The sequence below is a fragment of the Achroia grisella genome, unplaced genomic scaffold, assembly GCF_030625045.1.
Source record: "Achroia grisella isolate CSIRO2021 unplaced genomic scaffold, CSIRO_AGI_Agris_v1 utg478, whole genome shotgun sequence".
Classification (NCBI taxonomy): Eukaryota; Metazoa; Arthropoda; class Insecta; order Lepidoptera; family Pyralidae; genus Achroia; species Achroia grisella.
Window position 1 is genome coordinate 561,647 of NW_026712882.1, and position 25,661 is coordinate 587,307.

At 31.2% G+C, this 25,661-nt stretch overlaps 4 protein-coding genes across 4 annotated transcripts; 2 read left to right on the top strand and 2 right to left on the bottom strand.

Moving 5' to 3' along the window:
- Nucleotides 1–1,841: 1,841 nt before the first annotated feature.
- On the bottom strand, nt 1,842–8,547 carry LOC131845632 (large subunit GTPase 1 homolog). The gene is made up of 10 exons (XM_059194713.1): nt 8,332–8,547; nt 7,907–8,130; nt 7,251–7,472; nt 6,751–6,871; nt 5,806–6,360; nt 5,375–5,527; nt 4,778–4,916; nt 3,884–4,080; nt 3,284–3,372; nt 1,842–2,114 (listed from the first exon to the last, which is right to left on the bottom strand). Exons 1-10 carry the CDS (start codon nt 8,425–8,427, stop codon nt 1,994–1,996), a joined length of 1,917 nt encoding a protein of 638 aa, XP_059050696.1. The 5' UTR covers nt 8,428–8,547; the 3' UTR covers nt 1,842–1,993.
- Nucleotides 8,548–9,331: 784 nt separating this feature from the next.
- On the top strand, nt 9,332–19,565 carry LOC131845654 (trimethylguanosine synthase). The gene is made up of 10 exons (XM_059194743.1): nt 9,332–9,653; nt 10,814–10,958; nt 11,519–12,915; nt 13,078–13,279; nt 13,573–13,837; nt 14,641–14,797; nt 15,289–15,449; nt 15,957–16,132; nt 16,981–17,103; nt 17,596–19,565. Exons 1-10 carry the CDS (start codon nt 9,523–9,525, stop codon nt 17,692–17,694), a joined length of 2,856 nt encoding a protein of 951 aa, XP_059050726.1. The 5' UTR covers nt 9,332–9,522; the 3' UTR covers nt 17,695–19,565.
- Nucleotides 19,566–20,992: 1,427 nt separating this feature from the next.
- LOC131845666 (small nuclear ribonucleoprotein F) lies at nt 20,993–22,201 on the bottom strand. Its single transcript, XM_059194756.1, has 3 exons — nt 22,092–22,201; nt 21,822–22,010; nt 20,993–21,217 (listed from the first exon to the last, which is right to left on the bottom strand). Exons 2-3 carry the CDS (start codon nt 21,994–21,996, stop codon nt 21,126–21,128), a joined length of 267 nt encoding a protein of 88 aa, XP_059050739.1. The 5' UTR covers nt 21,997–22,010; nt 22,092–22,201; the 3' UTR covers nt 20,993–21,125.
- Nucleotides 22,202–22,677: 476 nt separating this feature from the next.
- LOC131845665 (RAB6-interacting golgin) lies at nt 22,678–25,439 on the top strand. Its single transcript, XM_059194755.1, has 4 exons — nt 22,678–22,812; nt 23,093–23,636; nt 24,494–24,634; nt 24,923–25,439. The coding sequence occupies exons 1-4, from the start codon at nt 22,737–22,739 to the stop codon at nt 25,254–25,256; spliced, it is 1,095 nt and encodes a 364-aa protein (XP_059050738.1). The 5' UTR covers nt 22,678–22,736; the 3' UTR covers nt 25,257–25,439.
- The last annotated feature ends 222 nt before the right edge of the window (nt 25,440–25,661 follow it).

The window sequence follows — 25,661 nt, forward strand, 5'->3', positions numbered from 1 at the left end:
TACCCAAATTTACATGCCTTCTACAGGCAGTAGAGCACAAAGGTCTTCTTTCATGTAATTGAAAAAGCAAACAACTGACAACTAAACAAAGCAACAGTCGTAAGGACTTCACAAAATGATCTTGTTGCATCTTTATCTATATATTTTCAAAGAAAGCTAAGACAGAGTTACCCTTCCAGGCGACACGTCATTTTTTTTATAACCTTAAAATAAATCTCTGTGATGTTCTTTAATGTACTACTAACCTTTTTTAACGCGATAATGTTTTTACCCAATCAAAACCACACGGTGTATATCCGAGCCGCCATTGCTAGACGAGTTGAACATACAGTACTATAATAATAATAACTCTTTATTGCGCACAGATAAACAAAACAACAATAGAACTCATTAATGTTTTACAAAAAGCGCTCTTATCGCTCTTATCTTACAGACTACCTGGTATTAATACAGAGTATTTACATAGAGAAACAAGGTAATGTGCTATTTACTTCAGTGTAAACCTACCTTTAGACACGCATTTAACATAGACGATAAATTCTGTCCCGAGTCTGAACATCGACGTTAACGCTACCGATTTATACCAGTTCTGAACATAAAATCATCCACTTATCCTAAATTAGCAACTGAGCTGTAAATCAAGGGATTTGGGCCAACTTTATGCTATAAGAATTCCCGGCATATTTCTTCACATGTGTTTAGATTTATGCATAAATTATATTCAGGATATTGAGAAAAAAAATATTTACTCATTTTAATAGGAAAGTAGTCGTCATCACGAACTGTGTGTATATTTAGTAAACGTTCGCCGATATAAAGATATTTACTTATGAAATGAATGCAGTATTATATTAACTAAAGCCCGCGATTACGTTTGCTTAACTCGACTGAACAAGCATTAAATAGTGGATATATTAGTTATTTATTATCAAAAGTAGGTTTAATTATGATAAATTTTACCCTTACTAGAGAAATCATTGATTCTCCATAAAAACATTCATCGCGTAATTCACTGATTTAGTTTTCATTTTCGCAACGAAAAGTAATCTATACTTTAATTTACCAAAATTCATTTAGTAGTTTGAGCGTGAAAAACGTACATTTCATGTTTATTAGTATAGAAAGAGAGAGAGAAAAACATTTACGAAACGGTCTAGTCATTTAAACATCATCACGAACTGTGATATTTAGTAAACTGCCGCTGTTCGCCGTTATTAAGACTTATGAAATGAATACAGATTTATACAAAACATATTAATATTTTAGTCCGTTGACTCAGGTTACGCAGTGGAACTCGTCTGTGGCGTAACAATAACATCGCAGAGTGGCAAAAATACTACGGGCCCCCGACTGTAGGGCCTTGGTTCGAGAGGCCGTGAGCTCAGAAATAATCTTTCATTACATAATTTACTAAAAAAATGTATTTGTTGTAATTCTCAGATATGATAGTTACTCTAACATAATTTATTCATAATTTAAGAGCCACGCTCTGGATCGTGGAGCACTTACCACTTTCCACTATCTTCCGTCATGCTTCCGTCATGCATGCATGTTAAGTGTTTATACGACGCGACTACAATTTTGTTTTCAATTTGCTTGATGTAGCTCTGGCTTGATCTTCCCGTCCTCCTCCTTCCTTTTACGTTTCCCTCAATAATAAGTTTCATAAATTCGTCGTGCCATATTAAGTGTCCTAACAATGTACATTTAATGTAAAATTAATAACTGTACAGAAACATATCTTTGATACTTACTAACTTTTCGGACAGTTTGTGAACCAAACTACTTAACTATGACCAAGCTCTGGCCCAAATTTCTTAGTTAATGCTTTTTATAAATAAAACAAAACTTAAAATTATACTTCTTTGCATTTTAATATTTATAATTACAAAAAATCAACTACTTTCTGCAAACTGTTCAACAATAAATGCATTAAAAACATATTCTCCGTCTTTCTCCCACTAACTAATATACTAAATGTTTATTGCTTACATCAGTGTTCATCCAAATGCGCATAAACCCTTCTTAATTTTTCTCGTTTGTTTTTATTTGCGTGTTTCTTTTCTGCTTTCCAGGGTTTTCCAGTCTGACTGGCCGGCTGTGCTCCTACAGTACTGAAAGAAATCATAAACTTTAAGATTATTCATCATTATAATATGTATTTTCCTCATACCATAAAAAAAGCATTACATTACTTCTACCATTAATTTTATATAAACTTATAGAAAATTTAATATCAATTTTATACAAACTATTATTAAAAATAAACACAGAAATTATTGTCTTATTTACAATGACATTATTGAGACCTATTATTATTGTAATCAATCCCTATAATTTAACTAAACGCATATAATTGAATGGTATCCTAAAACGCGCTATTAAAGATTTGTAATTCGCCAATAAAACGTGACTTCCAGCCAGGACAAAAAATAATAATTTTAAAGCATCTGTAAGGAAGAATTTCATAACCATCACTCCGGCTTCAAGACTCCACGGCTGGTGGCACATCCAACCGGTCATATCACGCAGTTTCAGACCAATTTTCACGATCGTTAACCCCCGGTCGGCTCGTAAAGAAACTTTATGAATTAACAGTTGGCGCGGCTCCAGGCTACCCATTTCGTCTTCGGAGAGTTTATTTAGGTTTCCCTTAACTCTAATTGATAATATACGGTGATATGTCTTTCATCTTCGCTCGTTATAAGTTCCATATTTTTGTTTGCGTTTGTTCAATCTCGCAACTAGATAGGTTAAGTAAATTCCATCGTCTAAAGTCTAAAGAGCGGCCGTCATTGTAATGAATCCAATAAATTCTTTAGGTTTCGTTACAGATAGAAAAGTGACGTTAGAATTATAAATATATGGTTTCCAGGGAACATCTTTCTTGATAATATAAAAATAATGTTCATAAGTATTATTTTAATAGTAAAATATGTAATTGTATCTAAATATATGATATTGTTTAACGAAACCAATCAAGTCTATCCTCTAACAAGAAAATTAAGTGAGGTTGAATTTATATATTTAAAAGAAAAAATATAGAAATGAATTTTTTTTAAAGACTGTCAGACTTTTATTTTTATTATTGTCTTAATTTAAAAATATTATTATTAAAATTGATTCTAATTACTAAATATATGCTTGACAAACACATTGAACAAATCACAGCTACTCTTTTTTATAGCAATATGCTATAAAAAAGAGTAGAAAAGAAAACTTGTCTCTGATAATCTGTCTATGTACTTTTTTCTTTTCTGTAATACATTATATTAACACTTACCCTAATATAGGTTTTCCTTTAACATGCGCAGAACTTTTCTTCATAGCAAAAAAAGCATTGTCTATTTCCGCTGATTTATTCACCCAACCCTAAAATATAACAATAACAAAACCTGAAGTTGAAGAAACAGAAACAGATAACCCGCAAAGTAACACGCAAAAGCCTATATACCTCATCTAATGGATCATTTTGTAATGTCTGTATATGAAATGGCTATACTACCACCTGTGAGAAGTCAGTATCTACGCCTCACAGGTGGTTTATCACCGGATCACATCGGATTATAGGTGGAGGTAAATACATGTACTAGAAGATAGTCATTAAAAATACTTTGTATTGAGTGTTCGGTAACATAGAGCAAGATCCTAGGGTCGCCATTATGGTCTACACAAGATGGCCGCCCTTGAATCTAACCAAGATGGCGGCTCTAGGATCTTGTTCTATTAGATTTGTTTCTATTTCCAATTTACGTACATCATAGTTTGCAGCAGCAGTTCCAAACAAGAAACCAACTCAAGGCGTAGAAGGTAATTATTTCAAAACAAAATCTCACTGTACATTCATTTATAAAATTTTAATTCATTAGCAAATAGTACTCACCTCGACCATCCGTGTCTCCCGCGGCGTGGGTTTCCTCTTCTCCGATTTCTTCTGTTCTATCAGGTCCTCTAGCTGAGGTTCACAGCCGGGCGGTAGCTGTTCCCATCGCAGACGCCCGCTAGCTGCATCCTTGAGCAGCAGACGGGCTGAACGAGACTGATCCGGCTGTCCAGCCGCAGTCATGAACCCTCGGTTGACTGTAAAATATTACTTTAGGTCCCTTGAATAGCAAACAAGCTAACAGCTCGTGGTAACAGGTAACAATCTCTAATTTCACTGTCATACATCTTATAAACGTCAAATCATATTTACTGAACAAAGGCTATTACTTGAATGACGTGCATGGCAATAGCTGATCATGCACTGGATTTTCATTTAATGTTAGATATAGACACCTACATAAGCATACTATGTAAAATATCATTTAAAAAAAAAGAGAATTCAGTTGTGTTACTTGCTAGTTCTTCTCAATTGAATCTCTATACTGAACTGGATGGTAGGGAAAAATATTATAATATAAAAAAAAATACTTTCATAAGATGCTAAAATATTCTACATGAATAATAGATTTTTGTTTTGATTTGATTTGAAACTGAAAAATAGCTTGCATGAGCTAAGTTGTAGGTATACATAATATACTCCTCCTGTTACACTACCTGGGAAGTTATCAACATTTTTTCGGTAAAAGTAACAATAATGTGATGATGACTAAATTAAAATTGCCTATTTTAATTTCGTCAACATTACATTGGGAGGAAAACCGTTACGATTAATAATCACGAAAATATCGAATTAATTAATATTTTCGTGATTCCACGAATACAGGTACGGATTAAGATCGTCCATCATATTATAATCGGTTATAACACTTGAACATATTTTTTAAACACATACATGCATGGGCAGTAAGAATTTGCTTGTAGTTCAGTTTGCTGTCGTCACTTTCAGGTAACAGTAAACCATACTTTTCCTCGAAAGTATGTTTACTGACGAGTTGACAAAGACGCGCCATTGCAGCATCGTGAGAACGCATCTGCAAACAAAATTTAGTTTTTATTCCCTTATAATAAGTAAATATATAATAAAAAAATGTGTATGTGTTGGTTTCGGTTTCTTTTCAGTTGACGGAATACCCGATGGTAAGCGATAACTGTCGCCTATATCATGAACAGTACAGTAGTTTCTTCTCAACCGATACTTCAATAATGTTGTGGCATAATTGCAATTATTTCACATACTATACATAAATCTTTATGTTAACTAATGTCACCAAGTCACATTTTACATTTAATAAAAAAAGAATCGAAAGTATGTTTTAATAAAATTATCAAGCCATCTCTTGATAATTTTATAAAACATACTTTCGATTCTTTTTTTACTAAATGTAAAATGTACATGTGTTAACAAAGAAATACTATCAGTATAGACAATTATTACATACTGAACAGCTTTGAGTACCTACATTGACTTATTCAGCGTTAAAAAACTTACTTGATCAATAGACAAAACAGCAGTCAGCATTAGATCGGGGGCCACGGCATAAGCTGGCAACACTAGTCCAGGACAATCAAGAACTTCTAACTGCTCATCCAGAATTAATGATTGCACGTGCCGCGTGTGACCTGGCATTGCACTCACACTCACCTGGAAATAAAATAAAATAGTGTTAGTAGTAAGAAAATAAAAAAAATATACGTATTAAAGAGTTCTATAAAAAAACATTCTACATATACGTGACCAATTTCAAAATGCTTTTTATTGAAAGAATTTTGATATTACCAATTATTTAATATAAAATGGTTTCAGTGTTTTAGTTTATTTTAGAATGGCTAATTTAAAAATATAAAGCATTAAAAAACTTATATTATGTGTTTTATAGCACCCCAAATAGATTTAGAATTTAATAAATAATTAAAACTTACCTTCTTGGTTTGCATAAGAACATTGACAGTACTTGATTTCCCTACATTCGGATAACCAATCATTCCTACTGTTAACCTCGGTGGATTCTTCAGGTTCTCTATCTTCTGTTCTTTTAATACATAAAGCAATTTATCTCGATCATAAATTTCAAAAGAATTTTGTACTTTTTTAGTGTCTTCTTTCTCTGAATTATTTTCTCTCAAGCCTTCAGAAACATTGATAATTTCATTATCATATGAAGTTTCTAGTGGCCTTCCTAATCTTAGATTCTCTACAACTTTATCTAATGCAATTTGAATCCTATCTATTTTGTCAGCTGTATTGGAAACAGCCACATCCAAGTCACTCAATTGTTTTTTAAATAATACAATATCTTCTTCTGCAGATTTTAAGGCTTCTTTTTCTAAATCAACATCTGAATCTTCATCAATTTCTGAGTCAGCAGATTCTGTATCAGAATTATTAACTGAATCTTTTGGATCAGGTTCATCATTCTCAGAGAGTTTTCTATCTTTAGTGGATTTAGCAGCAGAAAAGAAAATTATATGTATGTTCTGAAATTGACAATAAATTGATACATAACATATTACTATATAACTAGAAACAAACATGCAGAAGACCTACCTAATAGAAAGTTACAACCTTCATTATTTGTATTCCGGAATCAGTGGTATGCCATTATAATTGAATTAATGTAATTATAATTTCTCTGATATACATACTTGTTTGTATAGTTTAAGATAGTACAATTATGTTAGTAACAACATATGTGTTTATATTATATGTTAAATAAAGAATATTCATATTAAATATTTTATTGCTAAATTGTCTTACACATATAACTAGAAAATCTCAATAAAATAAAACATGGTAAGATCCCTTAATTTTTACTAAGTATATGTATAAATAATGACATAGTCAAATTTAAAACAGCATATACATACCTCTTTATTAAAATAGTCCACCCAGGTCTTTCGCACATATTCACTTGTCAAGTCTGCTTTATTCAAGAGCAGTATGCATTTGCATTTTTGTTCAGCTGCATACTTTTCTAAATCTGCACACCTACAAAAGTATTTCAATTATATTGATATGCTTAAATGACTACACAATGGTATAACCATAGTATGTCACAATGCCATCTATTTAAAAAAATTGAACTTATACTATAGGCACAACAGATTACAGTACTTTATAAATTGCAATGTAATGTGATAAACTGTTACATCAAGATTAAATGAGATTTTTGTACCTATTATTATAATATGTGATGTATTTACAGTATTGAAATGATTATGAATAAATTATTTATTTATTTATAGCCTGTTCAGTTCATCAGCTTGCCCTGAGATATAGTCCTCAAATAAATTATAGTACAGTTTAAATACTAAGAGCATCTTAATTTGATAGGAAAATATTAGTGATTTAAATAATAAGCAGATACCTAAATAAGAGAGGATTTCTAGCATCCAAAAGAATTAATACAATGTCTGCCTTCTCTAAAGTTCTCCAAAGCTGCTTCCAAAATTCAATATTTCTCTCATATGGTGTAAGAGCTGCACCAAGTTTAGCTTGCAATTCATTGAGATGTCTGCGCCAATCGAGAAATGAATCTCTCTCTCTACTTAATTGTTCTTCAGGTGTTATCCCTAATGTCCATTGTGGTCTGTAAAATTGTAATAACAAATAATTAAAACTAAACTAAACTAACTAAAACTGAACCTATATAACAGTCTACTAACAAAACATTTATATATGTACTCTACTAATTACTAACAAAATAAGTGTTACATTTTCTACACCAAAAAGACTAAAATTACTTCCTGTTTAGGATATACTTAAAAAGTGTTTAGTCTGATACATAATGTTAACATTAATGGTAGTAAAAATAATGACTAATTACCACAGACGAAAGGAAAAGCATTAATCAAACAATAATTATTGGGAAAGGAGATTATTAGTAATGTGGGCTGTTGACCCCATTGCTAGCAATGTGCCATGTCAGGTTGGCCTCCATGGCAGGTAGACCCAAGGCCCAACATATAAATAAATTGTCTACAATAAAAATAAAACTAAATTAAAGAAAATGAAACACAATACCTTCTTGGTACAGTTAATGGCTCATCAAAATTTGGCTGTGATGTCATAACTTCCACTTCACTAGGCACCGACTTCACATACTTTAAATTCATTTTCTCAGCAGTGAATTCTCGCTGTGCAAGTTCTGCTGTTGATAAGAATTCTTGCAAAGAAGATTCGGCTGTTACTGACTGGAGATTTAGCCTACCCCAGTCGAAACCATCATTGATCTCTGTAGTATGTAACTGTACAGAAAATTAATTAGATAATTATATAGGTTAATAAAAATGTTGAAGTATACTGATATGTAAAGCGTCAATAAACAATTATTTATACAAATGTCAGTGAGGTTAGTGTGTAGCTGGTTTAAACAAAGCTACATACTGAACAGAACTGCTTAATCCTATATTTTCAAAATAGTCATATAAATAAAGAGGGTTGTTTACCATTGTGTTGTCCTCGACATGCCTTCGGTGTCGGTTTTTGGAAAATCTGTCCTTAATGAGGGACCGCCCAAGGGACTCCTTATTTTTCTTCCCCATTATGAATTAAAAATAATGTAACTGGACAACATTAACGGTAGTACACTAATTACTTTATGCAGAAACTATTAATTTACTAAATAAAATTCAAGAAACATAGGAAACAAGGTAAGTACTAAAACACATGTTTAGCTGAAATGTCATTATCAATGTCAATTTAGGAATACGGTAATGATTAGCACAGATCATAGAGCCTATAATCATTTAATAATTGTAAAAGTTTACCAGAGAGAACATAAAAATTATTTTGCGTGGGTACCTCAGTCTCATCTATTTCAGCAACCAAGAATTTTACTTTGTAAGCTGTGTTTCTGTTTCAGAATACGATAAGATAAGGTAACGGGCGTAGGTTAGGTAGGTAGGCATAGCTTTTTAGAATAGAATACAATTCAGTTGTTACTGTCGTATCACATATTCATTCATTCATTAACTTCACGGATGTGATATGATTTTTGTCGACTATTCTAAGTTTTTTGGCTGTAATGGGCCTTTACAGCTTCACAGAACAATAGGAGAGACGAGTGCAGATGACACTTCTAACTGCGGAATACCTTCCTGACGGATGACATTAATTTAAAGATCCGTTAGGGGTTCTAACCTCGGCAACGATATATTATGATATCGAGATGTTTCTAAAAATAAATCCAATAATTATAATAGGTATATTGAATTATTATAGAACTTTAACGGAAGTATTTTCGTCTTGTTATTATTAATTATTGTGACTTCCACTATGTTAGAATTTCAAAACCTTGTTCTCATATATTTATTTTTTGGTTCTTAATCCTTTAGGAAAAGACTGCCCATCATATCTTTTTATTATTTTATTTTGCTAGTCAAACGCTAAACTATTGTTTCATTGACTGTCAGTATTGCTGTCACTGACTGTCAGTGTCGGATAGTGTCGGCTATTTCGGTGCTTTGCGTGCCTAGTTTGCGTGCATTCATTTAGTTTTCGATTAATTCTTTTCAACAATATTTTCGATTTTTGAGAAATACTTGTAATAATTTGTAATTTAACTATCTCAATTGACATACACTATTTGTTTATTTTAATTTTAGTAATAAAAACGAAAAGGGTCGTGTCTCTCAGTTATGATGTCTGAATATTATGATCATTATCATCGGTGGGAGCCACTTGCTGAGTTCCAATTTGCAATACATGATGATCCTGAAGAATTGGAAAACAATTATCTGTACTGCCTCTGCAGTAGAGTATTTCTAAAGTAAGTGATGCCTCATTTCATTCTCATTTCGAAAGCAATGATAAATTAGAGTTCGAAGAAAATGTCGTAATTTTGTTCTATTGTGATACTACGCCAAAAACTAAATTATTAGCAGAATAATAAATATACCTTTGCCCTTCACCTCTAGCATAACAGGCGATTACGGCATAGTTAACGCCCTTGACTCAATCATATAGACAACCTTGATTCAATTGGCCTTCTAACAAAACAATAAAAAATTATACAGGTTTGAAAAAATAAATAACTATTTATTATTATAGCAGCAACAAAATAATTAACGTTTAACATAAAATATACAATGGTTTCATTCAACTTTATGGCATATATGAAAACCACTAAGTGATGCCAAAAATATGATTTCTTTGTATGTATGTTATGTTTTGTGACACTAAAATTGTATCAAAAAGAAAACACATACCACACCCTTTAATAAAATTTAATTTACATGTTATGAATTCCTTAAAAATTGTTCAAATATTCAATCTAATATTTGGAACAATGAAAGATTGGTGCTTTTTAAATATTGTCAGACTGATATTTCTTCATATGATGTTTAGAAATCAAAGAACAAAGAAAGACCTCTTGTCTTTGATAATCAAATTAACTAAAATCTTTACAGTGCAGTGAATTCGCAACCTTAATACAATAAGTAATTTAATAATAATATGTATATTATTTCTCATTTAATCAAAGACATAGCATCAATAAGCCACAGTTATCATTATTTAAGGTGTTATAATTAATGTTTCAAATTTACAGCAAACTGATAGAGAGGGACTATTTTTTTATTCACCAAAAAGTCTTCTACATGCAATATATGAACTAATTATTTATTTATTTAGGGACCAATAGCATTGTGACATTCATAAAATAATTAAATTATAATATTAAAGCTATTTACAGCATTTTATTGTAATACAGTTTCATTTAATCATTGTCATATCATTATAGTGTTATTTGTTTGTATATAACACTTTTTATTTACACAATTAGAGTCTAGTTATTAAACAAAAATTCAATGATTATTGAAATAAAAAATATTTTGATCATTTTTATTGAATGTTTTTCATATTTTAAAATATATTAGATTTGTGTTTGAATCTTCGCATATATTTTTAAGATTAATTTTTATTCAATAGAGATGGCATAAAAACTTATTATGCTGAGAAAGAAGATGCAAGTGAAAGTGATGTTGAAGTGCTGCGAGACTCTCAATCTCAGGAGTGGGATGAACACTCACATGTACATTTCTCATTGGATACTTCATATAAGGTGAAGTGTGAGGTAACAACTACAATCTAATAATTTTTCTAAATATATTTAAGTACTTTGTGCACATAATTACAGTATAGGATCTATTTTTTCTCAAGGCAAATCCATTATAATAATAACCCCAGGACAATTCACATAGTGCCATCTAGTCCCACTCTAAGCGGAGCTTGTGTTATGTGTACTAAAAAACTGATATAAATACTTAAATATTTTATTTGTAAATACATAATATACATACACAGACCTTGTTTGTATAGAATCATGAATAATTGTTTGTACTATATTAAGATTTGAACCTGCAACCATCGGAAGTAAGTCGGTGAAAAGCGCCTGACTAGAGACTGTCAATTATAGAGATCACAGGAAGAACTATCTAGAGTCAAAAACAACAAAAAAAATGTAATGCCCAGATTTAATATAAGTAATAATGTATAATTCTATTATTGTTAAGATTAACATCACACAATCTAATTATTCATTTTAGATTTTGCAATGGTTTCTATTGGAAAAGTAAAATATATAATTATTATAAGACACAATTAAATTTAAACCAATTTCTACCAATTTCACAGAAAGATGAAGGAGCAAGTTGCTACTGTAGTGCATCACATACTGATAATTATTGCTCCACCGATGAACATGATCCAGCGCAAATCCATGGTGCCATGTCCCATGCTCTTCAACCCAGTGACAGTGGGGCAGACCTCACATACCAAGATTGTCACTCTGACTACACACATGATCAATTGGAAAAAATGGACCAAGATTTCCAAACGCAAAGTATATCAGAAATAATAGAAAACTACTTATCTGAAGACACATGGGAGAAGTTTTGGGCTGTAAATGGAGAAAGGATTATTTGGGCTTCATGGATTAAAAAGTACAGTGACTACATCAATCCTGCTTATTTAGATGATAATAATGAACTGGTAATGGATGATAATAATATCCCAAAGGAACATTCAGCAGACCAGATATTTTTTAATAAAGACACACCTGTTTTAAATACAAACGAGGATGGTATCAGAGAGAGAAAATTCTCATATGATTCTAAAGTTAACCCATACAAGAAAAGTCGCCCAACTGCTGATAAAGGTGTTAAAAATTTTGATTCAGAAAATAAAGAAGATACATGGTTTCCATTAGCCAGAAAAAGGTCTTGTTCTGAACATGACAGAATTTTAAGTCCCAGAACTATAGGAGGCACAGATTCAATGACTAATATAACAAAAATTACCATTTCAAGTTATGATATAACTTCAAGTCATGTCACATCTGAGTCAACACCAACTGATGATTATAGTGTGTCATCATCTACCTCAGATGACCAGTCAAATGACCAAACTAGAATTATCAATATAAATGAAAGCACAGATTTAGTTCCATCAGAGGAATTAGATACAGAGCAGTATTGGCAGTTTTTATGGAAAAAGCATTTTGGTGAACAATATGCATTGCATTATGCAAATTATATTGAATACCATGATGCAAAAGATAAAGATTTACCTGAAATAAATGTTGAAATGAGTCCAGAATTAGTTGATAATATTGATGAAAAACCAGTTGATATAGAGTGTGAGAATAGTGAAGGGAACTCACAAGAGATGCCCTCTGTAATAGAAGTATCAGAAGTATTGACGCAAATAGATGAGATAAAGTTGGATGATAAAGTTAATAAACCAAAGAAAAGGAATAAAAAAACAAGCAATAGGTATCTTGGATCTGTTGGTGTTTTATTGCAGAATTTACTTAAAGAAGAACAAAAGAACAATGAAGAGAATGAAGTATTTGAAGGTGCAGAAAAAGATGGTGATAAAGTGGAGACAGTAACAGTCGATGTTGTAGATGGGACTGTAATTTCAAGAACATCAGTGCAGCAGCCTGACAATGTTACAAACTATACATTATATAATTATGATGATGGTGATGACGACCCACCTGAAGAAAAGCCGGTCTCATTAAAAAGAAGGTAATTTTTATACATATTCATAGGTTTCATAGAATAATAAGTTTAATATTTTTTTGCAAACATATTAGTAATTTATAATATTTTGTATTCAATGTGGAGTGTTTTAGTATGAACTAAAAGTATAAGATATAAGATAAATTAAATAATTTGTTATATTTTCAGCCATGAAATGGATGAAGAAGAGATCGCATCAGAGAAGGTCAAGTCTACATTCGAAATAATGGGGTTCTCTACAAATCATGATAATGTACCTAAGGGTCAACTTGTGTATAGGAAAAGGCTGGCGAGACTCCGTCCACCAAGACACAAAAGATTCGGAGTGGGTAGAAAGACGTATTACGACGACGATGGTAATGCATACCAGGTAATTAAGACATTATTGTATATCGCTTTTAATTCATTCTACTGTAGATATAGCTCTTAACATCATCCTGAATGTTCTGATAACAATAAGAATTAACAAGTACCAAGTTTATTATTCCATAATCCAGAATATTTAGAAAAAAAACCAATTTGTACAAATGTCCCTTATTATCTTAACTACAGCCTACATTTAAAGTATTAGGTGCTAACTGCCACACTCAGAGTCACCCAATGATTACTTACGGAAGCTTAGTGTAGATTAGGTAAATAATAAATATGTATATCATTTACCAGCCACGAGACTCTTATGAAGAACGTGAAATCCAAACAGATGAAGACATGGATAAATCAGATAGTGATAAAAGGACTCAGATGACAAATGTAGAGTTAGAACAGGACACAGATGTTGTGGAGAACATTAATATAGACAATGATGATAGAAAGGATGTTGTTATTGAGGCAGCAGATGTAGAGCTACCACCAGATTTGGAAACTTCATTCAGTGATGCACAAGATAATGAGGAACAAAATAGTGAGAATGCAATGATAGAAAATACAGGTATCAATTTACATATATTTGCATTAGATATCTCATTTTCATTCACTATCATACAGACAGAGATATATTGCAAATCTCAATTAGTTTGAAAACTGAACTATTGGCAATGATATTAGAAATGCTAGTTAATCTTAGCACAGTCCTTCAATACTAAAACATTTTTTTATTCTGCTCTATGTTAATAAAGAACTAATTAGTGGTCTAGCGGTTTAGCTCACCACCTTACTTCCAATGTTCGCGGGTTCCATTCCCACAGTACAAACATTTGTATTCATAAGTATAATTATTTGTATCTGAGTTTTCCCTTTGTATATTATGTATGTATTTACAAAAAAACGTATCTGTGTATTTATATCAGTTGTCTAGTACCTATAATATAGTAGGTCCGTTTATATTGGGACTAGATGGTGCTGTGCAAATTGACCTAGAGATATTATTATCTAAAAAGAGTTAGCCTTCTATTTAACTATGGCTATCTCTAAAGTGGATTCTATTTGACCGAAAGCTGCAATTAATCACAATCGCTGTTTGGTTTCAAACCACTGAGTCCCGAACTACTTAAACGCAAACACTACACTAATATATGTATACAAATATCATAACCCTATTATGAAATAACTAACGGACCCGGCAGACTTCCTGTACGGAAAGCGATCAGCAGCGCCGTATATGGATCTAATTATTCATTCAAACTATTTAGCACTCATTGAAGTTTAGGAGGAGTTAGTTTATACTTAACTTCAGAAGAATTATGTGTATTAAGATTAATGTGATATATGTATATTAACTTCTTTTCAATACAGTACCAAACACATCTGATACAACGAAACGTAGGAGACGAAATAAACGTCATTCCCGACTGGATGTCGCAGGTGTTGATGTATCAGATATGCCTGCTGAGCTGAAAGATGATCCGAAGATGTTCAAGTACTGGAAGAAAAGGCATTCATTATTTCACAGGTAAACTTACACTTTTAAGTGACAGGTTCAGGTTTATTTACTATGCAAGTCGGAATTTTTTGGCTTAGAACAAATAATACACTAATTTTTACTTTATAGCTCGCCGCGATCTGCGACATATGTTTTTTTTTGTGAATAGATAGTCCGTAATTTTTTTAATGTTTAGGCGTCAGTTTTGAAATTAGACTGAGTAGTTAAGTTTGTTGATATAAAGTTAGTAATTACTTATTTATTAGCAATTACAAGAAATTGTTTTTAATCTCAAACAGTAAGGGGTCTTTCTTATATTACTTTACACCTTTTAATCATACTACATTATCACTTTATAGTTAATGTGAGATCACAAAATCTAAAACTTCTAGGAGGAGAAGGGTGGGAATCTTTGATTTCATAATTTTATACAAACTGTGCAACTCTTCTAACCCTTTCTTTAAAATGGCGCACTCTGATGACATCCCTCCACTTTCACGTGTGACATAATTTCCACTCAGGTTCGATGAGGGCATCAAGTTGGACCGCGAGAGCTGGTTCAGCGTGACCCCGGAGCAGGTGGCCCGACATATAGCTTCCAAGTTTTCTTACGACGTCGTGCTGGATGCCTTTTGCGGTGCTGGTGGCAATACTATACAATTCGCTAACACTTGCAAAAAAGGTATGCTTTAAATAAATAATGTACTATATAATATTTGAATAAACAATGTAAACATTGTATTTGTAGACATCTCTGTTTCTATCAAGCAGTTTGCTTTGTATGGCTGTGATAGTACAGGCATTTTGCAAATAAGATAACTACATACATACATATGTATGTTTCTTATTTATAAAATAACTAGGATAAATAATTAAAATGCTATCCAAGGTCTCTATTCCACGCGGGCACAGCTATTAGTAATATTATAAACGCAAAAGTTTATGAGTATAGATGGATGGATGTTTGTTACTCTTTCACACAAAAACTACGGAACGAATTTTGATGAAACATCATAGTAATATAGGTTATACATTAGAATAACACATAGGCTATAATTTAAAAGGATATTATGTAAATTGGTCGAAATATAATGATAAATTTCAAGTAAGTGACTCAGACGAAGTGTGTATGTTAGCTAGTAACAAATAATTTATACAATGTAATGAAAATCTTGAATAAAATTTTCAGTAATAGCAGTAGACATTGATCCAGCTAAGATTGAAATGGCAAAGCACAACGCGGAAGTGTATGGCGTAGCCGATCGCATAGAGTTTATTGTGGGGGACTTCTTCGAGTTGGCGCCGACATTGCAGGCTGATATGGTGTTCCTCAGCCCGCCCTGGGGAGGACCCACCTATTCCAAAGTAAGTTCTGTATATTTGTTGTTACTAGGAAAATTACAAAAGATCTTTGAACAATTATACAAAAGATTATATATATACCTGTATGTTTGCATGTTTATGTATGCATTCTACCATGTAATGATTTTTCGTTCTTTTATGTATATTAAAAAACAATATTCTGCACTCCTCTATATCTTATTGACGCGAAAGTTTGTGAGTATGGATGGATGTTTGTTACTCTTTCACGCAAAAACCACTGAACGGATTTTGATGAAACTTTACAATACTATAGCTTTGTAGTAACACAGTTTCTACACGTGCCACCATCTACTTCCTAGAATCCTTATCGCACGGCACGTGTAACATTAGAAACGCAGCTGCGCGACCTTCAAGCCGTCGTTACGTGCAGCTGTACTTAAAAGCGACACGTGTAAAATGGTATATAAGGTCCGAATATTTTTACAATAAAACACTCTTTTATTCTATCCGTCGAGTCTATCATTGAAGCTCCTAAATTCTCAACAGTAGGTCATATACCTAACCCTAAAGGAGCGTGTACACACACGATCTTAAATTGGTGACCCCGACTAAAAAAATCAAGATTCAAGACGCCGACCTTCTATTAAAAAAAGAAGAAGAAAGCTTATACTGTATACATCAGAATAGCATATAGACTGTAAATTTCACGTTAGTGAAACCGCGTGCACAGCTGGTACTATAATTTCATATTCCTTCATCCGCGCAATTTTCGTAAAAAGAAGCCAAGTTTTTTTTCACAACGAAGTCAGTTGACACTACATCTGATTATCTGATCTGGGATAACGGTAACGAAGGTACATATATATTATATTATGAATATTCCTTTACAGAGTTCGTCTTACGATTTAGAAACAATGTTAGAGCCTAGACCTGCGTCCGAATTGATGACGGTAGCGCGAAATATATCATCCAATATAGCTTTATATGTGCCAAGAAACACCAAATCTGACCAGGTAAGGAAAGATACTATGTTATTATAATATAGAAGTACAGTGTATTATATATGAAATTTGTTATGAATCGGATGAATTAGAAGTGAATAATGAAGATGTGAGACGAAGAGCCTATTTGTTAATCTATACAAACAAATAAAATAAAGTGTATGTTTGTAAGTCCTGATTAACATCGTTTCGCTGAATCCATATGAAACTTAAATAGAAAAAAAATTACAGTTCTGGCTAATCGCTGAAATGGCTGGATCGATTTTGACGGACATTCACTCGCGGATAGCTAATGCTAAAAGGGGTAACTTAGGCAACTTTTATTTTAGAAAATTTATTTTAATTAAAAAATTATTAAATTCACCACCTCGGGCACAGTGGTGTTGTTCTTGTATATAAGCGACTGAAGGTTACCACTGAGCCGATAGCTTGTTTCCCATTCCAGTTATATGAATAAGATGCTTGGGGTCAAGTCACACTCAGATGATTTTTTTATTTTTCTAGTTACTGACGTTGGCAAAGACAATCGGCGGTTCCTTGGAGCTGGAGCAGAGTTACCTGGACAAAAGATTTGTTGCCATTACAGCATACTTTTATAATTAAAGTAATAATATTATTTCTTAGTTGCCAGTAATTTTAAAGTCACATTGTATTCTCCTGTCTCTGGCATGCCATTATTTAAAAAAATAAGCTTGTGATAAAAAATAATTCACTACTCAATCCAATGCCTAAGTTATATTTGCGGGATATATTGAATTTTAGCTCATTATTGTTAATTTTAAGACTAATACGTAATTTGAAAGGATGCCAATATTTATACATAATCATATTTTGTCATTTAAGGGATTTGTCAATTGAGTAATTAATATTTCTCAAGAATCTATACATGCATTATGCAGTTATTGTTAATCGAGTTTCGTCTCTTTGGAATACTTGATAAATTTATCTCTATACACGTATGTATTGAGTATCATTCCATATTATAGTAGATTTTAACTGCCTTCTTACTTGTTGCTTTTACGCTTAAGCCTATAATTGTATATGTTTAACGTAACCACTATTTTTTCTTGTCAAAGTAGGACGCCTAACTAAATAATAATATATAGGTAATTTTTTTTTTAATATCATATTGTTATGTTCTTGTTTTCTTTTTAACTGCAAGTGGTCCACTCGTGTTGTAGTTTTTTTTTATTTACATAGACAACGACGTATTTTTGGTAAAGCGGAACATTTTGCTTTGTGTGTAGGCAGAACTGATAGCCTGATAAAGTGGCTATTCGTGTCCTAGGCAGAACAGATATGCTTTAAATGGCCACGTTAGGTATGCGCTAAATTAATTTACACCATACTAGGTCAAGCAAATAGGTCGTTAACTGTATTTTGTGATTTTTTTTTACTGTCTGATCTAGGTACAGCAATAAAAATATATTTTAAGAGGAACCGCTCAATACAATTATTTTAAGATACCTTTATCTAGTACTGTATAACTTGATTAGTATTAAAATGAGTATAGTGTTTCTTAATAAAAAACAACAATGTATTTAATTAGCGCTGAATATTTAATCAGTGACTACTAGTTGAGCGGAGCGCGAAACGCAGAGTGATCTTAGAGATCCGATTTGCACTCTTTGTAACGATCCTCCGAAACGGCTTGACCGATCAAGACCAAAATTTCACCGATGCTTTACCACACAAAAAAATTACGCATGGTCAAGGCCGAGGTTTTAAAAATAAACTGCGCTCCCCTCAACATGGTGTGTAAACAACACACCGGTAACAAACCTAGTCATATAGTGTTGCCAAGGGTTTGTTTATGTAACGCAGTTGCATTAAATTCTCATTTGAAACAGATTGAAATTTAAAGTTTTATATTTATGTACGAACTGTTTCACATCAGCGAGTTAAGCTGCTGTAATTGTTAAATGTTTTATACGAAATAACAGAATTGATAATTTTTATATCTTTCAAGTGAGAAACGATTACAACTGGGCCACATTAAATAAGTAAACCTCGGTATTTATCTTAAATAGTGTGATAAAATAAAATTGACTTTAGAAAAATTAAACAATATTGGGCAGTACCCAAATATTTTATATCTCTGCGATGTTGTAAGCCTAAGCTTGATTAGAAAATCAATCTATCTATATCATGATTTATGCCACTGGATTCCACTTTACACGCACAATATTGCATTTGTGATTATTATAATATACGTTAATATATAAATTTTTCAAACTTATCTATGTATGAACCATGAAACTGGTATGAGAGGAAGAATTAAATTTATAATATAACTGTTGACAAGTCCCGGCTTCGCAGATGCGCTACAAATCTTTGAATTTCTCGGCTTGCTCTATACTATAACATGCATGTATTATATATAAACCTTCCTCTTGAATCACTCTATTGCTGACAATTTAATTAAAATTCGTTGCGTAATTTTAAATATATAAGCGGCGGCGGGGACGATTTTGTTTTATATTATGTAAAGATAACTAGTTTGATTGAAGTCAGAAAATCAGTCAATTTAATTTAATGGCTAATTCTGGAGAACTCCAATAATATAAACATTAATTAGTGTAATAGAATTCGGTGTTCCGTTGTTTGTCCGCGATGGACTCCTTAACTACTGAACCGATTGCAAATTTGATTTGCACATTCTGTTTAATTTGATCCAACTTGAAAGATAGAATAGCTTACATCTCAATTTATAGTCGCAATATTATTTTATTCAAGAACCTTAGACACAGCACCGCGTAGCCGGGTCTGGTAGTTGACTATATATTTAAATAACACAGGCAATTCTTGGTCATTTTTGATGATTGAATCTGCATTTCATATGGGTTTTAGAATAAGAAATTTAAATGTAATTATTATGTTAAGTTTATTTAAAAATATTTTATTATTATTTCTTAAGTTTTACCTTCAACTTCCACTAAGTAACTGGTAAATACTAGGATAAAAAATAGCACAAGTTTTTTTTATCTCAAATGTTATAATTTCATAATGATTGATTGAAGTCATTACAGCATAACATTTTCAGTTCTGATTTAGTGAAAATAAGATGTTACTTAAATACTGTATCAGTCATTAAGTGAAATATTCTCACTATTAATCTTATTGATATTTTTAGTATTTTCAATATTTTAAGCTATTTATTATATATATTTAAGTAAATTTTTGGTGGCATCAGGAATATGATGCGAATTATATCGTGTCATATACCTGTGCTATGTATACAATCGTAGGTATATTTTTGTCACTTTTAAGTAAAATGTTACATGGTTTAAATTTTTTAGCTTTTTTTATTTATTAGCTAATAAGTCTAATTTTATTTTATTGGAACAATTTTTATATTTTGAACTCGAATTATTATAGTTACAGGCAAAGAACATACACAGATAAGTTTGTGTATATTATGATTGTATAGTGAAATTGTAGGTCGTATTGTGACTGTATAAATGTTGTGAATTCTGTAAATATCTGTTAATGAAAATATATAAAACTGATAACATTCACACCAGTGTTTACAATTTTACCAATTAAAATTTTTTTTAGATATTTTTAAATTATTTATATACAAATGTATGACCATTGTCACTTAGCTATTTGTTTCAGTTTGATAGGAACCCCATCCTCACTATTGTTTACAAATGACCAGATCCCAAGTACTGAGAGAATTAGATTAAGAGTATTCATATGAATGTAATCAACTTTGATAACTGAGATGCAAAACAAACATGTTCTTGATTCACAAGGTGTAGCAAGTTGCCAATTTGGGAAATTATTGCAAATAATTTCAGGTAATCCTTCCTCTTCTTGATTTGAGATTACAGGACAAAACTGTTGGTGTTTATATATTAGTGGAAACAAATCTGAAGAGAGAAATAAAACAGTGTGGTACAGTAAAATTCTTATACTTAACCTAGATCACATAACTTGTAGAACACAGTTCACCATTACCATAGTACAAATTGTGTGAAGAATGGAAAAAGTCTTACATAATATTTCTTATACTAACTATTAACTACAGATTATTCCTTCATTTCTCCTTCTTCGTCCTCCTCTTCAGCTCCTCGTACATATAGTACATTGTTACATCTGATGAGTACTTCACCCAAATTACCTATAAAACAAATTGAAAATAAAGTTTTAGGTGTTGGATTTTGCACCCAAGGCCATTTCTATTGTTTTACTTCATGGACATCGGTAACTTATTCTATGAAATATTCTGTTTTCTCAACAGGCTATTTATAGCTGAACGCCTGAACAACTAATAGTTCTGGCTCTATAAGTAAGTAGCTTCTAGTATGTAAAAAATTCACACACACTTCCCTCAGTAGTGAGTGTCTTGAAAAATTTCCACACACAGCAAGACCAATATCTGTGGTGTCCTCTCAGGAAATCACCATAATCACATTCTTAATTTTCTAATATAAGATACATATGTACATAATTATACATCTTATATTGACAGTCCCAGTGGTATAGCAAAGCACACCACTTTATTTTTGTTGGGCACAGGTATTCATGTGGCTCTGGGTGTTTTCCATGTTAACTATGGATGTATTTGCTACACAGATTAATAATATTTCTTTAGTACCCATAACACAAGCTCTGCATAGCTTGACACTAGATGGCGGTGTAGGGATTGACAAAGGTTGTTGTTATTATTCTTTAAATATATTATTAATAGTAATCAACTAATAAATTTGGGGTTGTTAACTAACCTGTACAAGATCCATCGACGAGTTCTTCAGTGTTAGCTAGCTGTAGATTCATGTAACCGTCGGCTGATACTAGGAGTCCCTTGTACTCATGTCCCCATTTTAATTTCACGAGCACAGACTTTCCGGTTAAACTATTAAGGAAAGGTTTGGGGTTAATTGGCATAGCCGCCGCCATTTTTGAGCTTTTTCCTAAAATACAATAAATTCAAAGTTATATAAATTAAAATTTGATTGCAATAATTATAATATAATTAAATTGTTATTACGTACTGTTATTTCTAGTTAACTACAATAATTAATTATAAATATTTGCAAAATAGAGGCTTTACCGAAAAGCGGTTAGATTTTTTTTTAATATAGTGCAGATTACAGATTGTCAATTGTCACAGAACACTAATACGGGAACAGATAGATATTGAGCACAGAGTTGTTACAGCAATGAGTAGATCTTTTGATATAAAATTGTATATATTAAAAGTAAATCGTAAAATAATAAATATAACCCTTTTGGATAAAAGGGTTATATTTATTATATGGTATATTTTTATTATGACACAACATAATAAATAAAATCACATACATGTTTTTAATAGTAAAAAATTGGCTTTGTGAGTGGCCGAGAGGATTCATGTAGTCGAAAACATCTAAAAAATATTGGTCTTGGTAAGCCGTCACATTGACAGTAGTTGGATTTCTGGCAAATAAGTAAATCTGTGCTTTTACGACACGTAATAAATTGTTGTAATGAATTAACCGAATTGTTTACTTTATTTTTTCTTTACAAATTTTTACATTTATGAAATTATATTTATTGATTTATAATTGTAATTAATGTCACAAATAATAATAACAATTTAGTCTCGTTTCTGTTTACACAGTATATGTGAAGTTGTTTTATGTAAGAAAAACTGAAAAATGTCTTCAAAGTTTGCAGGTTTTAGTGAAGAAGATTTAGAACGAATTAAGTCCAGTAGTACTGAAACGAACACGGGTAAATAATTACAATTTGTATCAATATTATTTATTTATTTATTTAAAACTTGATTGATTTTGTACAATATTCTATATATATTATATATTTTATCTTCTTTTTATTTCTGAATTTCAGACTGCCTATAGTGATGCTTAGGGCACATTTTACAGTAGACTTTATCATAATTTGTGTTTGAACCTCGTCTCTGCACCCATATATTATTATCTGGTTTATTTTAAATTAGATTTTATTCAGTTCCAAAATAATTAAATAATAACCATTAGTATTGATGTTACAGTTCCCTCATTAAGCGAGACAGCAATTAAAAAAATAGATAGGATTGGAGCAAAATCTAGAAGACCAATAAATCAGTACAAACTACCAATTCTACAGACACAAACTTCTGATGATGCAATTGATAGCATAGTTTTTGAGAAATGTAAACTTAGCTTGAAGAGTCCATCACCTACAGATGATATTAGTTATGAAGATGTGAAACTTAGTGATGATAATGAAATAAATTATAATACTAATGAAATAGTTAGTGCTGCTAATGATACAGAAAATGCTGACATTAATGACAATACTGCTGATAATAATAATGAAGAAGAAGAGGAAAAGGAAACTGCAATAAATATAGAAAATATTGACCATCAGGGAGTACAAGCATTTAGAAAAGAAAGTACAGATTTAGGCCCAGATATAGTTAGAGGTATAGGTGACACAGAAAATGTATTGGCCGCCCATAGAGCAAAGTTGCAGGAGTTGCAACTGAAACAGAAGATAATGGAAGAACAAAATAAGAAGAGAAAAGAAATGTTAGCGAAAGCCCTGGCTGATAGGTGAGATATAACTGTCTAAACTAAATGGAACTTGTACAGTGATATTTGCAATTGTTAGAAATACTTAATATATATTTTAATAGTAGATAATATTCACACAAAAAAAATCAAACCAATTTATATAGTAATATTCATGGATGTAAATTTAATTTAATTTAATATGAATGAAATATAGTCCTTCTAAATTTACAATTATTTTCTAAAAATGTTTGCACACTGTTTCATTTTACAATGTTTCATTAATTGGCTATTACCCTTACCTATGTGAGGGTAATAGCCAATTAAACTATTGTTTTGTTATTAGGAATCAGTACTAATTATTAAAGGTATTTAGTTTGTTGTAGCTTTCATGCCTCAACCATGACATTCATTATACACATAGTTATTTATATTTAGAAAGATATAGATTATTTTTATCTTCATTAAACACCATATCCAATTTATGCAGTCAATGTAACAGTAAGAATAAATACTTCACTAATGTGGAACTGGAAATTATTCTATTTTTCAAACACTGTAGCTAAGTGTTTATAAATTTTCTATAAATCTAAGATACATATCCTGGTTGTTCTTAAGATGTAACTGACGTATTTTTATCTGTCAATTATTATCAATGTTATCAATTGAATGGGATGATATATTGTTATCAGAATTGCTTAAATTTACTAGTACTTTAGTTAATATTGTTTATCCATAAATATCAGTTTTTCATTTAAAGTATGGTTGAGTTTTCTAAGTATAGTAAATTTTTTCATCTTATTACCAAACCAATATGGTATACTTTGAATTTGTAGTGTCGTAGTTAATTATTATTGAATGTTTGTTAGTATATATTTTTTATTTTTGTCATGTTTCAGGACAAAACAAACAGAAGAAGAAGTTGTAAGGTTAGAAAAGATTAAAAAGGAACTACAAATATTGGATGGGCAATTCTCTCAAGATGTCAGTGTGCTAAGGAAAAAAATTGATCAGGCTTGTTTAAGTTATTCAGAAGCAGAGTAAGTTGATAATTCAATTAATATTAAATTTCTATTTATATATAAAATTACTACAGAGTGTACTATGGGACATCATTACCTACATACTCGAAGATATTTTTATAGTATCTGGTTCCAAATTAGAGTAGAGTTATATCCAAATTCAAGCTAGTTCACTATTTTACAACTACTTTAAGTGTGAGAACTAATTTTCGTAAGTGTAATACATACATACATATTCAATGTCATGTATGTGTTTGGGAAATTACATAAATGATTGTGACCTAATATTTTATATAAAATTTTCAGGAAACAGTATTTTAAAATAGAAAAAGAATTCTTGCAAGCAAAAATTAACTTACAAAAGGTAAGAGAGAAAAAGGAACTGCTCACAGAACATTTATGTGCCTTAATTACACACAACGAAACAAGAAAGGCACAGAAACTTGAGACACTGATGCTTGAACTTGCCAGTGATAAAACATCCAACTTGGTTGGCAATAAATCTAATGTTAATAATATTCAGAATAATGCAAATGTTAGAACAAGTGTTTCTGTAGACCCGTGTAGTGATGATGATGAGAAACCAGTAATAATAGACGGTGTTGATCAGAAATCTGGTAAGATAGTTGAATTTATTTGAGCAGGAAAAAAATTAAATATTATTATGCTTTTGAACTGTAATAGAAAGTTATGACAATAATAATTATGAATACTAACTTTTTCTTAAAAGACTGGATTTTAAAAACAGTTTTATTACAAAGTTTATAATTAGACTATTGATGAGAATTTATGCTGTGCCTCATTTTAAAATATTTAGTTATTTAATATACTTATAAAGTATAATAGAAGTAATATTATTAGTTTTTTATTAGGTAAGTATAATAACAATTTTATAACAAAGTTTAATTTTAGACTGTGTCTATTGTGATGAGATTTTATATTGTGCCTTAATTTAATATACTTAGTTATGAAATATACTTATAAAGTATAATTAGTAATTTAACTCATTAATTTTAGAAATTATTAATGTTCTGCAGAATTAGGC

Excerpts from the sequence above, each read along its gene's own strand:
- LOC131845632 (XM_059194713.1), bottom strand. The coding sequence starts at position 8,427 with ATGGGGAAGAAAAATAAGGAGTCCCTTGGGCGGTCCCTCATTAAGGAC. Across the intron at positions 7,473-7,906 it reads CCATTAACTGTACCAAGAAG|ACCACAATGGACATTAGGGA; the intron begins GTATTGTGTTTC and ends ACAATTTTACAG. Across the intron at positions 3,373-3,883 it reads GGGAGACACGGATGGTCGAG|GGTTGGGTGAATAAATCAGC; the intron begins GTGAGTACTATT and ends GTTATATTTTAG.
- LOC131845654 (XM_059194743.1), top strand. The coding sequence starts at position 9,523 with ATGATGTCTGAATATTATGATCATTATCATCGGTGGGAGCCACTTGCT. Across the intron at positions 9,654-10,813 it reads TGCAGTAGAGTATTTCTAAA|AGATGGCATAAAAACTTATT; the intron begins GTAAGTGATGCC and ends TTTATTCAATAG. Across the intron at positions 12,916-13,077 it reads CCGGTCTCATTAAAAAGAAG|CCATGAAATGGATGAAGAAG; the intron begins GTAATTTTTATA and ends TTATATTTTCAG.
- LOC131845666 (XM_059194756.1), bottom strand. The coding sequence starts at position 21,996 with ATGGCGGCGGCTATGCCAATTAACCCCAAACCTTTCCTTAATAGTTTA. Across the intron at positions 21,218-21,821 it reads CGTCGATGGATCTTGTACAG|GTAATTTGGGTGAAGTACTC; the intron begins GTTAGTTAACAA and ends TTTGTTTTATAG.
- LOC131845665 (XM_059194755.1), top strand. The coding sequence starts at position 22,737 with ATGTCTTCAAAGTTTGCAGGTTTTAGTGAAGAAGATTTAGAACGAATT. Across the intron at positions 22,813-23,092 it reads TAGTACTGAAACGAACACGG|TTCCCTCATTAAGCGAGACA; the intron begins GTAAATAATTAC and ends TTGATGTTACAG. Across the intron at positions 24,635-24,922 it reads TTAAGTTATTCAGAAGCAGA|GAAACAGTATTTTAAAATAG; the intron begins GTAAGTTGATAA and ends TAAAATTTTCAG.